The 16,564-nt window shown below is 40.0% G+C and overlaps 1 protein-coding gene across 1 annotated transcript; it reads left to right on the forward strand.

The window, feature by feature from the left end:
- Positions 1-558: 558 nt before the first annotated feature.
- Positions 559-3,063, forward strand: htr1b (5-hydroxytryptamine (serotonin) receptor 1B). Its single transcript, XM_056426630.1, has one exon. It carries the CDS (start codon positions 896-898, stop codon positions 2,027-2,029), a length of 1,134 nt encoding a protein of 377 aa, XP_056282605.1. The 5' UTR covers positions 559-895; the 3' UTR covers positions 2,030-3,063.
- Positions 3,064-16,564: the final 13,501 nt, after the last annotated feature.

Genomic DNA, 16,564 nt, shown 5'->3' on the forward strand with positions numbered 1-16,564 from the left:
CATTTAGTGAATGTTACTATATATACTTTGTATACATTCTATTATTATACATGTTATTACCCTTTATTAGTTCTTTACTAACATTAACAACCACAACCTGATGGCTTATAAGGTAGTGATGCTTTATTAATGACTTGCTTGTTAATGACTCGATAGTTGTTCTCCCCAATGATTTATAATGAATATAAAGTATTAGCAACAAAAACAGTAGTTACAACATATAAACCGTGTATAAAGCAGACTTATTTGAAAGTTTATTTTGCATTCTTTGATATAAAATACAGTTTTTTTATAATCTACAAGTGACAAATTAGACCTCTGGGCACTATGACCCAGCAGATAGCCTACTCTTCCTAGAGAGAGAGAGAGAGAGAGAGAGAGAGAGAGAGAGAGAGAGAGAGAGAGAGAGAGAGAGAGAGAGGCTGTGATGATCAGTGGCGCTTGTTGATGTCAGAGTCTGTATAAAACTGAGACTTTGGGTTGGCTCACCATTCAACCACAGGGGGTCTGTGGAAAAACAGCTCTGGAGGACTTCTGCCCTACATGCGGATTATCTGTGACATCTGTCCAGATGTTGGAACATCAGAACGCTCTGCTTATCATTTATATTTACACACGAGCCTATTCTGCCTTATATTGTGTTTACAACAGTTGAGAAGTTTTCTTTTATGGCTACAAAAAGGAAAAGTTTGAATAGCGCGGAATGGATATTTGCTTCCACAATGTATGTAGCAGAAGGAAATGAGATCGAAAGGAATCTATTTTTATTTTTGCCAGTGATTATGCCATATCATCTGACTGGATGGCAAGAAGACGTCCATCAGGAGGAACGACACCCTACATGTCAGACATCTCCGAGGGCGACATAACATATGCGAAAAAGTGACTAAAAGTGATGGAGCGCTTCGATCAACTCGAGCCAACTCCGCCGGTGAACACCACGAACGACAGTTTTGTTACAGATTCAGCAATTGGGCATGTGAGCGCAGAGAGGCTCGCCTCTCAGATCAGTCTGGCGGTGATTCTCTCCGTTATTACACTTGCCACAACTTTATCTAACGCGTTCGTCATAGCAACAATCTCCCAGTCGAAGAAATTGCAAACTCCTGCGAACTTTCTGATCGCCTCGCTGGCGATCACCGACCTGCTGGTGTCCATTCTGGTGATGCCCATTTGCGTCTTGTACACAGTCATCCACACCTGGACGCTGGGGCAAATTGTGTGCGACATCTGGCTCTCGTCGGACATAACGTGCTGCACGGCGTCTATCCTGCACCTATGCGTAATCGCGTTGGATAGGTACTGGGCCATCACGGACGCGGTGGACTACTCCAAAAAGCGCACGCCGGGGCGCGCGACCGGGATGGTGGTCACAGCCTGGGTCATTGCCATCTCCATCTCCCTGCCGCCTCTCTTCTGGAGGCAGGTGAAGGCGGATGAGCTGACCAGCTGCAGCGTCAACACGGATCATATTTTCTACACCATCTACTCCACCTTTGGGGCTTTCTACATCCCCACCTTGCTGCTTATTGTCCTCTACGGACGGATATACGTCGAGGCCCGGAAACGGATCCTGAAGCAGTCCCCCAAGAAGTTGGGGAAGAGACTCACCGCGGCGCACCTGGTCACCAACTCCCCTGGATCCGTGGCGTCCACAAGCTCTCTGCACTGCGGGAGACACGACACCCCGTCCAGCGACACCGGGTCTTCAACAAGCGAGAACCAGGTGAAAGTTACGGTGTCAGATGCGCTTTTGGAGAAAAAACGTATTTCAGCAGCCAGAGAGAGAAAAGCGACCAAGACTTTGGGGATAATCCTTGGTGCTTATATCGTTTGCTGGCTGCCGTTTTTCATTTACACATTGGTGGTGGCCACGTGTGACACATGTTTTAACCCCGAGTTATTTGACTTTTTCAACTGGTTGGGATATCTGAACTCTCTCATCAACCCGATCATATACACCATGTCTAATGAGGACTTCAAGAAAGCTTTCCATAAACTTGTGCGTTTCAGATGCTGCCGCGCGTAACTGAATGCTCCTTCAGTCTCCAATAAGCTTCATTTATGTATTTTTGGATATAAAGTTCTAAAAATGTATGAGAATATAGAATAATAAGAGTGCAATAAACTCTATATAAGAGGTGTGATAAAGTAAAAACAACAATATAATTAAGTAAATTGTTTAACATAGCTCAAATCAAGGTACGGCAACATTCTATAACAAGCTAGTCTTAATTATAAAACAAGATTTTAATTTGAAAGAGTGCCAGAGAAGAAATTAAACTTTACACACATCATAAAATAACTATAAAGTGCTCTAAAAGCAAAAGTGATACATTGTAGGTAAATTCAGTGATGGGCAGTGATTCCTTTGTATTAATCAGTGCTTATTTCCTTATATGACGACTGACACATTAATGTGAGTAGCATCAGAGAACATAAACATCTTGACATAATAAGTAAAGACTATATTAAAAAACTATAGCTACCTAGCTACCAATGATCCTTTTTCTCATTAAGTGTTCAAATATGGTGGTTTTATTTATAAAACTACATCAATATATCTATATATGTATTGTGAGAAATGATACCAGTGGCATACATTTGTATTATGGTCATGGGCGGCCCGCTGCCACCCTTTATGGTTGTCTTTTGTTCTTTAGAAAGGCACAATCATGCAGTTGAAAAAAAAGAAAAGATTCATATCAGTGTCAAACAAAGAAACTGCCGCTGATATTTACCCAGCAGAGCTGAAAGCTGATCATAATTTCAATTTTGCTGAACAAACACCACCTTGTTTTACTGTGTGTGTGTCTGTTTGCTGCTACATTAAATCTGTATCCATACAGCATGTTATGTTTAAGTGTGAAATGGTTTGCCACCTCCTGGCTATCGAGGCCGGCCTGCGGAGCTCCAAAAATAATGCTGAGGATTTGTCAGCGTTATATGAAATAAAAGTATGTTGTTCTAAGAATGTATCTGTTCACATTCAGAGATGCTGTGCAATAAAGGCTTTACAGTATTTATTTTGTTCTATGAGTGGGAGTTTTAATGCAGTTTTAATTAAAGTCTCTTCAAAACCTCCTCCAAATCAGAAGTGAAAACTTTTATTTCATTATTGTCGGCATGTTGAAAAGCAGCACAGATCAAATTAAATGAGAATTTAGATCAATGGTGCCAGCGTATCACGATGATGTCACAATGAAATCCAACAACCTCTTGAGACACTTGCAGAACGTGGCAGAGCATTAAACAATACAGATTTGTTTGGATGAATGTGCGTCATTTCACAAGAGTTCCACTTGACCTTCCTCTCAAATGTCACGGCCGGAGTCTGGTCTGGCTGAGCTTCTCACCGAGGTTTGAACTCTCCACCATCTTCCTGCCCTCTCCGTCTCCCGCAGCCAGAGGAGGACACGACGGTCACAGTTCAAGAAGTGCTGAGTGACAGTGGGCCATATGCGCTTCTGGTGGATTCACACACACAGCAGGGGCCACTCATATTGTCCACACACATGCAAGCACACACGCGTTGCATCTATGAATTTCCATATGGCTCGTCATGCATGAAAGATGAGTGCAACTTGAGTATAGGCGTTCAAAGCGTTTCCTGGATTCTCTGCAGCAGTTATTAGCATGTTGAAACACTGACAAAAGTTAATCTTATTGTCTTTATAAATTATACATTGATCGTTCCTCGGGAGTATTGGACTTGGACAAGTCAAACTTCTGTTGAAGAGCAATAGCAAAGCTTAATTTACAGGCTCAAACTCCTTACAGATCATCCACATATATGTACAGTATGTAAACAGGAAATTTTGAACATAATTAAAAGGTTTAGGCTTAATTATCCACGGAAAGAAATGTGTATTATTGAGAAAAGTACTTGTAAGGTTAAATGAGTGCTGCACTGACTGAGCATTACACTATACATTGTTGTTAGATTCACAATGGACAGTCAAAAAACAAAAAATTAGATGCAGCAGAATTATAAATAGCTTTCTTTATGACTCACTATCTTACATTTTTCTCCGTTGTCAACACTGCTACATTACCCACAATGCAAATTCACTGCAACAGTTTGGTTAGAGATGCAGGCGTGTTATTATCGGGGCTAATGGAGCCTAAAACTAATGTAGAAGTTTAGTAAGCTAATTTCTTTCTAATGCCACACACGTTCATAAATAGTCACTTCCAGCACTTTGTGGCACAAACTGGACCGTTGGTAAATTCTTAGCGCTGTTGGAACGCACCATTTGGTGATTTAGGGCGCCACACTCACGGAGCAGCAGGGCAAACTCTTTCTGAGGAGACGGAGAAGCAAAGCGCCAAAAGCAGTACATGTGTGAAAGTTACAGTTGTGTGCAACACATTCATTATGAAACGCTAACTAGGTTTTTGACTTAATTAACATCCCCGCAGGCAGTTTATCAGATTTCACGCAGCTCAATCTGGAGCCACAAAAGGCTATATACACTTCAACATATGCAGTAGAACTGTAACACCCAGTTCTGTTTCTCCTGTGTTCCGTGTCTCCTATGGTCCGTGTCTCCTATGTCTCCTCTGTGTCTTCTGTCTTAATTGTTTCATTCCCTGCACCTGCCCTCAGCCACTTTTGTCTCGTTACTGTCTGATGTCGTACACCTGTTTCCCCCCCTATATATTGTGTCAGTCTTTCCCTTGTCTGCTGTCAGATTGTCGTCTCTAGTTCCGTGTCTTTTTCCCGTCGTCTTGTCTGTCGTATCTGATCCTGCCTGCCTGCCTGCCCCTTTTGGACCTTGTTTTTTTGTAAACTGTTTTGCCTCATTAAAGAGTGTTTATTTATTTATTTATATTGCGTCCATCCTGTCTCTCTGCGCCTGAGCCTCACCCCGTCACAAAGACCTGACAAGAACTCCCCAAGACCTTTAAACAGATCTTGATGGGTGGAGTTCCCCTAAAAATATTTTGACCTTAAAGTAACATTATGCAACAATTGTTCCTTAAATTAACAGCTTGAAAAAAATTGTGCCGCTACAATGACTTTTAATATGGCGATTTGCGCCTCCGCCATTGCCATCGGGGGTCTGTGGGGAAATAACTCCGCTATGTAGGATACTGGAGCCGCCCGATCCGGGGCGGATGTACTTCGACCTGCTTTCTGGCAGTGATTACGCAATGTCATATAGTGCCACTCCACGCTCGCAGCTACAGTATAAGGGCGAAGCAAGCCAAGTCTCTTGTTATGAATTACACGTTCCAATGTAAATTATGAATATGTAGCTTTTTGGTGTTGTCAACAATATTGTATTCGATCACATGTACTCCACATTCAAACATTTAGAAAACAACGTATATAGGCTGAAAACGCGATCGGTATTTCATCTAAACTAAATGTTGTCATTCTTTTGGTTATGTTAGCATTCATCTCCGATATCACAATGAATAAAACTATGCAGTCATATTTATGTAAAATCTTTGAATATTCTTACCTTATCGGTTGACATCATTTCTTGGTTTCTGACTTCGTCTGGTCATCAATACAAGTGTATGCGAGGCTGCATCTATCGTAACTGGGTATTTACGACACTGAAATAAACGTTAAATACCTCAAACTGAAGGGGGCGCTAAAAGGGAAAACTCCATTATGGGGCTTTAAATATTTGACGACACGTCGTTATGCAAACAGGATAACGAAGGTGTTATACTGTAGATGCCCCCAGTCCTCCTTAATGAATGCAGAGATTGACAATGCGGAGCGACTAATTGATGTTTAACAATCGGATTTAGTGTATACACTGCAAAACAGTACACATCATCTCTTTGTTGACACGGGATGATTGTATTGTGCGAGCAAATACATCAATTATACAATCAGCTTTTACTACCTGAATGTGCAGCATCACTGGTTTGCCACAGGTCTGCTGTTGAGTGAAGGACATCGCCAATGCAACGGCTAGTGAGGCTGAACACATGGATAATGAACCTATAAAATATTCTGTAGATGAATGTAGTTTTGGTGAACAGGTTTATTGTTTCACCCTTTCTGGTTGAAGAAGCATTCATCATCTGAAAAGTGGAGGTACAAGGGCCCATCTGCTTTTCATAAATTACCGTACCACGGTGGTAACAATTGCTCTTTGACAGGAAGAAAAACGAGTGAGCAAGTCCCCTAATAGGCAAGACGAGGAGATAAGGTGATAGAGGTTGAATAATATCAGTTTTCTTTATGTTCTTATTCTGTTGCCAATCCACTACTAAACAGCAACTCTGCTGTTGTGGCAATGTGTGGCTTTTTAACATTTTCATCTACTTTTGAAAGTCTTTTGGTGAATAAATATGAGCCCGTATGCTTTTTTTGTAAAAATGTACCTCTTGTGATTTCTTTTTTTATATATATATATAGGTTTGTACATTATGTGTGTTTTTTACATCTTTGACATTGTTTACAGCTAGTCTTCCAGGAAAAGCAATCTATGGCTAACCCCATGTTAATTGCACAGACATAACAGCCTATACATTGGGGCAATTCATTATATAAAAACTATTTTAATTTTGTACAATTGGTAGAACCAAAGATACATCTTCTACTTTAATTAGTACCTGGCAATAACAAGGTGATATTGAGCTAAATTGGTGAGTGGAGTCATATGCAGTGAACTTCCTTATCCACACAAACACTAAACACACCTCAGCTCATTTGCAGATGAGGTTTCCACTGAGAAGTGCACACTGTGTGTTCCTGTGAATGTGTGTGTGTTAAATCAGAGCCTTCAGCCATGCGTGTTCTTTCCGTGCTTCACAGCAGATCAAAGTAAATGGGTTAGTTTAAAGGCTCAAGGCACATTGCATTAGCTTCTCCTCCGGCTCACCTACAGTATATGTCGAATAATATGTTTCTCTGAATCCTAAAATGGGATTTCCCTGCAATTGAAAACATGCTGTGTGTTTGCCTTTTGCTAGAAAATCCTAACAATTGAGTAAAATAATCTCACCATACTGGTACTCCATTTGGTTGACTGTATTTACACCTCTGGAATCCATCACACTTAACATCCAATCTGACCTGACAGCAATATATCACCAAATTAGGCAGTTATATCTAGTGGTGGTAGAGAAATTGTGCATGCTTCTAAATGATCCATCTCTCCATACTGCATGTGCATTCAGGGCAATCAAATGATTAAATACGGGATAAAGAAAGAACGGTCTCCTCTATTTACCTGCATATTGGTCATGTAAAAACCTCACAACTCAAATGACCTTGTCTTTTTTGTGCTCATGAATCTACAGAGAACATTGGATCACCTGGACTTGTTAAACCTCATCAAAACCGATCCTGCAAACGAGTCTCATACAGTATTTCCTAGAAATCTGACATTTTTCAAAATAAAGTTGGATGAAAATAATTGTGTCAGGTAATCAGGCTGCAAAGGGATTTAGTTTGATAAAGAAGGAACATGGTAAAATGAGAGATTAAGAAAATTCTGTCATAAACAATGTAGGATGTATAAGAATATAAGTGGTTTAAATAAACTGCTAATAGTGAGTAAACTGATAAACAAAAAGAAAGTGCACAAATTCTGACTTTAGTTTCAGCTTGGATTGGTTGCTGTGGGTATCGGTCAGCAGTCGGTGCCACTTGTGTCGTAACTGGTCATAGTCAGGACATGCACGTTTCTTTAACCAATGTGTGTTAATTAGCCTGAACATTTGTGTTTCTTTAAATGATAAACTAGGAAGTGCAATTTCGGCGTCAGTCCTGGAAAAACGGTTCATGGTCAGAAAGAGGAAAACAAACAGCAGCGGTGGTGAAATCGTCCTTGGAACGCACTCCAACGGTCCTCTTGGTTCAACCACGGCGCTATCCGAGCTTGAGGCATCTCAACACAGCTTTCCGGTCACCGCGGGAGTTCTTCTGACCTCAACACTCAATAACTTAATTTTTTCACTTTTCACGCAAGCTAACTTCAAGAGACTGCTGCTCCCCGTTGCTACCAATCCGCTGATGTAGCTGCCTCGGCTGAGCTGTTAGCCTCTTTACTTTCTCTTTAGTCAGACGTTCTGTCTTTTTGCTCAGTTGGGATAAGCCATCTGTTGGCCATATTGCACCCCAACGCCCACGCCTGCAACTTTTCTTATTTATTCTTAGTCATATTTGTGTGAGTGTGGGCCTATAGAGGTTTATATTCTTCCCTTTTTTCCATGTGAAAGTCTTTTTTCAGTTTTTGGGGGAGTTTTTATTGATGTGAGGTCCTGGGACAGGGATGTGGGATGTGTACAGATTGTAAAGCCCTCTGAGGCACATTTGTAATGTGTGATCTGGGGCTATACAAAATCAATTGAATTGAATTTAATATATTCTTGTTTGTATTTTTTATTTGGAGGCTGTCATTTCGCTGTCGGAAAATGTTGCTGAACGGAATGAAAAATAGGGATTTTGCCAATTCCATTTTGAATATCGTTTTCAGATATTTTATATAATTTTATTAACGTTTGAGGTTATTTTGAACAATAGTATTTTAAGAGAAACTATATCCTAAATGTTGTCAAATTTGGATTGGTTTACTTTCAATTTAAAGGGTATATGTCATTTTTACATTTCGACAAGCAGTCAGTAAACCATTACCATTACTCCTTTTCATTCCAAAAACTTGTTTGGGGTTAGTTATTTGAAATAGAGCATAGTCCACTTGAATAAATCCACTGGTAAGTTTGACAGTTTCTTAGGGTATTTTACGGTTTAGCCAAATCAGCTCAACCTCCGTCCCACGTACGTCAGGAAATCAAACTTTAACAATACCAAATTTCAGTCTAAAATTGAGGAAAGCAACCTGGGCTGTATTTATTGATGCAAATACATGTTTGAAATCGAAATACAGGTTTTATTGAGTGCTTTAATTAACATATTTAAAGGAACAGTTTGACATTTTGGCTGAACATAAGGTTGCCCTTGTTCAGAGGTCAAGCGCTCTAAACTTTATTCACTCCTCGTTAAAAGGCAAAGTGCAGACATCTCTACAACAGAGGATTTTAACAGAAGGTCATTTTCTCTGTTTATCTCACCTTCTCTTTCTCCAGCACCCTCTCAAATATATTTAAATTTAGTGACACATTAGTTTGCAATGAAAATAATTTTCTATGTGATTGTTGCACATACAGTCACACACAAGTGCTTTTTTAAAGTACAATTCCTGCGATAATAAAGCAATATGCACATCAATAAAAACACCACACATAAATGGATTTCTGTTTCATTAACAGCCTTGATGCATATAAATGAGGTTTTTACATCACCTCGGGGATAATTTACATATTGTCTATTAACCTTTTGACATTAAGCATGAGACCGTGCATTGAAACGGAAACACCACTAGCATGTTTGTTATTTTCCATTTTCACAAACAATAACAACACAAAATGTCACTGAAGCTATTTGCATGAACTTTTTCTGACAACCTAATTCAGCCTTTTTTCCCCATCTACAAACCTCCGAGCTTCTTGGCACTCTAAGAAGAAGCTTTCTCCTCACTTACCCCCTCTAACCTCGTTTAAAAACAAGCTTCCTGCTCACAGCACACATGTTTAGTGTTTAAGTTCAGGATCCGGAATTATTCACCTTGAGTATGCTGACGTTAACCGTAAACATTCACCATTAAAGTTGTAGTTTCTTAATCCGTGCACGGTGGGACAGACAGGCTCTAAAGCTGTCTCACAATTCCTGGGACATAAAGGAGAAAAGCAACAATTTTATTTCTTCTCAGTGCGAGACGTTGAGCAATGTGCCCACACTTTTCAAACAAATGCTTCAAGGTGACCATTGCCGAGCATATCTTCCCCTTCAAGAGAATCCACTTCTCCCCAGCTCACGCAGAAATCACCTTTAGGCGTACTGCCCTTGCAGAGCCAAAATGCAGCAACACATTTAGTCAAAATTAAGATGAGACCACAATTTGACTGGTTGACATTTATTTTGCCGTTGTCAGATATTTATTTATTTTAATTTTATTTTTATTTATTTAACCAGGAAATGCCTCATTGAGATTAAAAATCTCCTTTACAAGAGTGTCCTGGCCAAGACAGCAGCAGCAGCACGTCACACAAAGTTTATACAATACAACATAAAACATAAGATATGTCGTTGCAACACTGGCAAAAGCTCAAACTAATCACAGTCAGAGCAAAAGAGCCACATCCAGTGAGAATGTACTCCCTTTTCCCTCAAACTGGTTCATGAAGTCTTCATATCACGTCTGTGTAATTATTATGGTAATCATTTTCTTTTTTTCAAAAAAATAAACAAGAAAGCAAATAAATCCAGTCACAGAGAATACTATTACAGCCAGACAAATTATTTTAAATAAAAAAGGAAATTAGTCATAAGACAGCTTCTCAGCTTCTGACTCAGATGGAATTCTAAATGTGGTGTGTTTAAGCTACTTTTAATTTACACTTAAATACATTTAGATTGTGGAAATTATTAAATCTCAAATAAAATACCCTAACATTATGGATGTATTGACATAGTTTCCACTTACTGTAATTGTTCCTAAAATAAGTTTATCGGGGGAAAACATTTAGCCATTTCAGGAGATCCATGAATTATTGTTTTGTCCAATGCAGAAACATGACTTTTATGACAGTTTGCAATGGATTAATTTTTTTTAAGTGTGCAAGGGGATTTATTTAAAATCCTACTATTTGATATTGACATTAAATGTAATAAAACACAATATGTATGTTGTTTTACTTTCAAGGCAAAATAACTGTATGACATGGAGATGCAGCTGTGATAGGAAGTTGTAATATTGACGCTTTTCGATGTAGTCCATTTCTTTCAGCCTGGATCAAATCATAACAATGAAGTCTGTTTCCCTGCAGCTATGCCACGTAGTGCCAACTGAATGGACTATGAGGGAAATCATTAAATGAAGCATGAATTATAGCTCTCAGTGTGAGATCATATGGAAATGATGCATCTATTGAGGCAAGAGCTGCTGCATGAACTCACGGACGCATTACATCTGGAGACTGAACCACAGATTTCACAACCCACCCCGACTACACACCTGAGGGGACCATACAACCGCCTCATATGTTCTTCATTGTAAAAAAGAAAATCATGATCTCAGTGTCTTCGGTCAAGTGCATACAGATCAGTCTGGTTTATTTACTATCCATCTGCAGCTGCATGTACAGGTCAAATTCCTGTTGTTCCCAAAGTCCATCAAGTTCATCCCAACAGATGCCACAACATCTCGAACTGCGACTCTCACTTTGGAGTTGCAGGTCGCAAACTCACCTTGCTCAGAAAACTAATTTCCGCCCAATTTACCGGCAGGTTTGGTCTCATAGGGGGGTCGGAGGTGTCATCAGCCGACCCTGGCGCTCCTCCAAAACACATTTTGTGGCTATGACTGGTGACTTGGTAATCAATTTGTCATTACTACAGATTGACCGAGAAGAAATGACCTAAAAAGAAGTAGCATGGATGTATTAAGAGAACTGGACACAGCATTGGAAGCAGGCTCCCGCTCATTCCTATGAAGGTCACACTCCTCCTAGGGGCTTGAGTTGAAGTAGAGTTGCATATTTTTAGGTTGTAATAGTTTATTTTGATAACATGTGCAGAGGTCTTATGTTTTTAAATTAATACATATAGAAAGATATTATAATAGAAAATATTAGGGAGAATATTGATATTGTTATTAATGTATTATGAAGCATAGGGGTCATGTTTACTCTCTGCAAATGTAAATGGCAAGAATTTATGTATATTGCATGAGAGTGACTGTATGTTAGTATTATAGATAGACGAGGCCGGTTGAATTCCGTGAAGTGACTTACAATAACAGGGACTTTTATTGTGAAAGTGACTTTAATGCGGACAATAACAAGACGGGACTCTTATTGTGAAAATACTTGTTTAGCGACTGGACTGGAAGTGACGTTTTGACCGGGGCCAGTGAGATTGAGTATGAAACTCTGTGGTTTAGAGAAATCGGGTCTCTTCTACAGGTATCCTCGAGGCCGCAAGGCTGAGGGGGCGGAGGGGGCGGAGGAGCCGGGAGCCGAGGAAGAGCGCCTTGAATGTTTGTTTTACCCTTCCTGCCATTAAATGTTGATAACTTAATTCACGCGCGTCCGGAAGCCTGTTTTCCATCATCTGCGAAGTGCCCAGTTTCAGAACTACTTTACAATATCTTGTAACAGTTTGAGGTCAACATGTGAATCCTTCGGTCATTATTCAAACCACACGACTGGCAAATCGACCAAACGTGGTCTAAATGTTCGGTGAGAGGTGACGACGCAGGCCACCGTTATCGGGTATCCGTGTGTTTTCTTGCATATCTGCAGTTTTTCCAAAAATGAGAAATTCCACGTTGGTCATTTCATCTTTTAGAATTCAAAGGCAGTGAGAAAGCCAAGCATCTTCAGACGAAGCAAGAGCTCTCTACTCTCAGTAAAGCCAACCTGACGTGATTAAAGATGTCTGATCCACTTAGTCTCAAAGTAAACACACAAACAGGCAAATTGACAAAAGTGCGGATAACCTTCATGCCATTATATCTTGTATGTGCTACATTGTCTGCTTTGACTAATGTAGACATATGAGGGTATAACATCAGTGAAGAACCACAGCAACATGATATGCATGTGTCGGCCTGTGATTGATGTATTTCTGACAGGTTTACATTCCCCGGTGGGTTTAATCGTGCCCCCTCCATCATCATCATCATCATCATCATCATCATCATGGCTTACTCCCTCCCACTCGTGCCCTCTATCACTGTCTCTCATGTCGCTTAACTCCATTCCTACCGGATAAAAAGAACCATGCCCATGGAGAACATGATGAACAGGCTCCATTTCAGAGACCAGCAGCCACAATTCTAATGGGAACGCAGCCTTTTAACTTCCATTCAGCTTGGACAGCTGGAGGAAACCCTCCTGGGCATCTACACCACGTCCTACTCACAAGAAAGACATGAGCAATTCATCTTTACTCACACCTGTCAACTATGGAGAGTTTTGGATCATCATTTCTCTTAAGACCATGGCTATTTTTAAGGCTCTGATTGAATGTGACATCTTTAATAGGACCATTTGAAACTGATCTTAAATCTAGCTCAATCTTCTTTTTAATTACATGTATGATATGCAGATATCTCCTCAGGAGAGATACTTCAGTCAAGTGTCTTTTCAGAACTGCAGCTTTTCAATATTTAATCTAATCAGTGATTGTTGTTCTCTGCAAGTTTGTGCCTCCATATGATTTGCCCTTGTGCAACATTATCATATGAGCATTTGGTGTTCCCTGTTGTTTTGAACAGGCTAATATGTCTCTTGATCAAGGTTTGATGGCATTTATGGATCTATAAGTGAGTTTGGGGTTATATGGATACATTTAGAAGAAATGAGCTCTAGTGAGACAAATTAAAACTGATGTGCTATTTGGCCAATACAATTAATTATTTAGTTTCACTGTTTTGTTTTGCTCCTTGTCCCTGTATGCGTGTACATGGTCTGCATCTTAAACCACTAGTTCACAGGGACACTTTTATTCTATTCCTCCAACACAATGTGCAGAGCAAGTTATTGGGAGTAAGTTTTATCTTATAAGAGGTTTATGTCTGAATGAGTTAGTTGTGCATCTGCAAAGCCCAACATATCTTTCCTCCTCACTGACTACAAACAGTTATAGCATTTCCTCCTGCCAGGACGGTTAAATATGAATGGAGAGCTACTAAACCTGCTGTGATGCACTCAAAGACTGGATAGAATACAACTGACTGTCAAGGCTAACGCCACAGGTAGCGAGGTGCAGGAGCTCATGCGCAGAGGAATCGAGTTGTCAGTGTAGATTAACAAAAAGGCGCTCTTTAATGAGGCAAATGTTTACACACAAAAACCAACAAGACAACAATCCAGCAACAGACAAGGGAAGGAGTGGCACAATATATAGGGGAGAAAACAGGTGTTCGGCATGAGACGGTAACGAGACGAGAGTGGCTGAGGACAGGTGCAGGGAATGACACAATCAAGGAGACAGGAGAGGCCGAGGGCAGGTGAAGGGGATGAAACGATCAAGGAAACAGAGAAGACACAGTAGACACCGAGGAGACAGAGTAGAAAGAGTAGACACAGAGTACACACAGAACAGACCCTTACCCTGACTCGTCAAAGCAGGGCGAGAGGCAGGATTTTAGAGACACTGAGGTCATGAATTACCCCATTTCACAATCTACCACTAAATTTACAGTTAAGTAAATACATGTAATATGAAATATAAAAACAATTATTATTATTCCCTGTTAATATGAAGATCTAAACAGTGTTTCAAACCCTACTCTACACTGCCACAAATGTGAGTCCAAGGTTAGGTGCTAATATTTATAACCCCTGGCCACCACGGACCTTGATTTGGTGGCCAAATACATTTTCAGTGGCTCTGATGTAATCTTATGTTAAAGCAGAACAAGGATGGCTCTGTTAAGTTCCATCAAATTGCCTGTTAATTGTGTCAGAAACAGAATGACATTTTTGTATTATTTATTTAAAATGTAAAGTCTCTTTAGTTCGCACTCCAAAAAATATTTTTACATAAACCTTTGCTTTGATAATGAACACAATATATTATGTATCATAGGCTTGATAGAGATATTTAAAGTTAAAAAGGTAATGATTCCCTATCTAATATCCACTTTATATTGCTGTGTAAACATCTTCAAACTGTATTTACTCAAGTTTTTCCCACAAAACAAAAAATGTACAAGATAACATTTGAACACATTGTGATACTTGTGGGATGTAATAGATCCTGAATGCAGAATAAGTCAATGCAACCTTTGTTAAAGTTAGCTGGGGGCTCTTTTTATCTGGCCAAGCAGGACTGTGCCACCCACACAGTTAAGGGAATCGGCGACTAGAAAGCATTGATGCCGATGGCACTCCAAAAGATAACTCCTGATTCCAATTTGCGATAGAGCCTTTCCTCTTCCATTGCAGTGCTTTCAAAGTGTGCGACAGGAATAAATACAAACGGGGCATTCTTCAAAAGTTCAGTCGTACTGTGCAGCTCTGCTCGTGGTCAGGTAAGACACTTCAATAGAAAATAATACAATAAAACAGATTTTGAAGTGGACACCAGCTTGCGTCACATTCAGTTAGGACAGACAGCACACTCTCTTTGAGACAGTCTCATGCTAAGTAGATTACACTTGGTGGTCACAGGGGGCCACCTGAAGGGGATATTTGGTGGCCAGGGGCCATGGTTAATGGTTCAATCCATTTGCTCTGCATGACCTCGACCTTCCTGCGGGACTGAGCAAGGTAGTGGAATAGCCTGCCAAACGCAAACACATCATTTTCATCTCCCTTGAATGCAGAAAGAAAGAGTATATCAGCCTCCACAGTTCACTGGCACTGTATACTGTACAATCTGACGGGTATCCATGAATACATTTGGCAAGAACTGACCTTTCCCATATCCACACAGCATCAGTTTGTGTCCACACGAGTGTGAACCGGTTCAAAGTCACAGATGATGGACGACTAAGAACATCCTCTCGCATGAACTGCAGTACCAGGTCATAGAGTTGATGTTGGCACAGGCACTTAAACTTCACATTGGCAATGACAATTTCACCGCTGCAGGTGGATCACACCGATAATCAGCCCAGAGTGGGTTTGGTGCGACAACCATGACTCTAATATTAGACTGGAGCCCTGGGGCACTCGTCTTCTCAGTTCTCCTAGGGAAGGTTACAAACTGGGACTTCAATGTAGATGAATAGAGGGTTTTGGATTAGTATGGTTTTTTTGTGAGTAAGCCAATATAATGTATACAAAACAATAATATAATATGATTATATTTGATAAACAAGTTTACCATACCGAATTGCTTGAATTTCAATAAAATCAAATGGCAGTTACTGCTACATCATGAGGGTTTTGTGAGGGCAGCTCCAGATTTTATTTTTGTAGAATAAAAGGCAAATTACATTTCTGACATTCAGAGATGCTTTTTATTTCTCATTACACCAGTGACACATCTTCAGATATAAATCACATTAATCTCAGCAAAGCATAACACGTCCAATTTAACACTTGAGAAAGTGTTTCCTAAATTGTTCTAAAGTTGTTAAAATTGAATCGTGGTGGATTTTAAAATATGTCAACAAACTTTTCCAACCTTGGTTCAAGAATGAAGCTGTAGTACCAATGCAGACACGCGTGGGGCGCTGTACTGCCTGGTTCGTGAAACCATGCATTATGTGCTCCTTCACGAAAGAAACTATTCCAAAGCAAATGAATATATCAGATTTGAATGTGATTTTCACCTGACGTTATTGATAAAAGGTTAACATATTTGTGTGTAGATGTTAACACTGCAGGGAGACTGTGCCTTCCCCGGACAAGGCTCACATGACCCAGGAACGGATGGAGCGAAAAACAAGTTTATAGTTTCAGCATTTCTTTTTAAATCATGTTTTAAATCAAGTTTTATTAACGATTCCCGAATTATTCCCCCGAATTTTCGCCTTTTTACAGGATACCTGCTTTTTTGTTTTATGAGAAGTAA

Source organism: Pseudoliparis swirei, chromosome 11 (genome assembly GCF_029220125.1).
Source record: "Pseudoliparis swirei isolate HS2019 ecotype Mariana Trench chromosome 11, NWPU_hadal_v1, whole genome shotgun sequence".
NCBI lineage: Eukaryota > Metazoa > Chordata > Actinopteri > Perciformes > Liparidae > Pseudoliparis > Pseudoliparis swirei.

Bases quoted from the DNA above. Each gene is read 5' to 3' on its own strand.
- htr1b (XM_056426630.1), top strand. From the start codon at position 896: ATGGAGCGCTTCGATCAACTCGAGCCAACTCCGCCGGTGAACACCACG.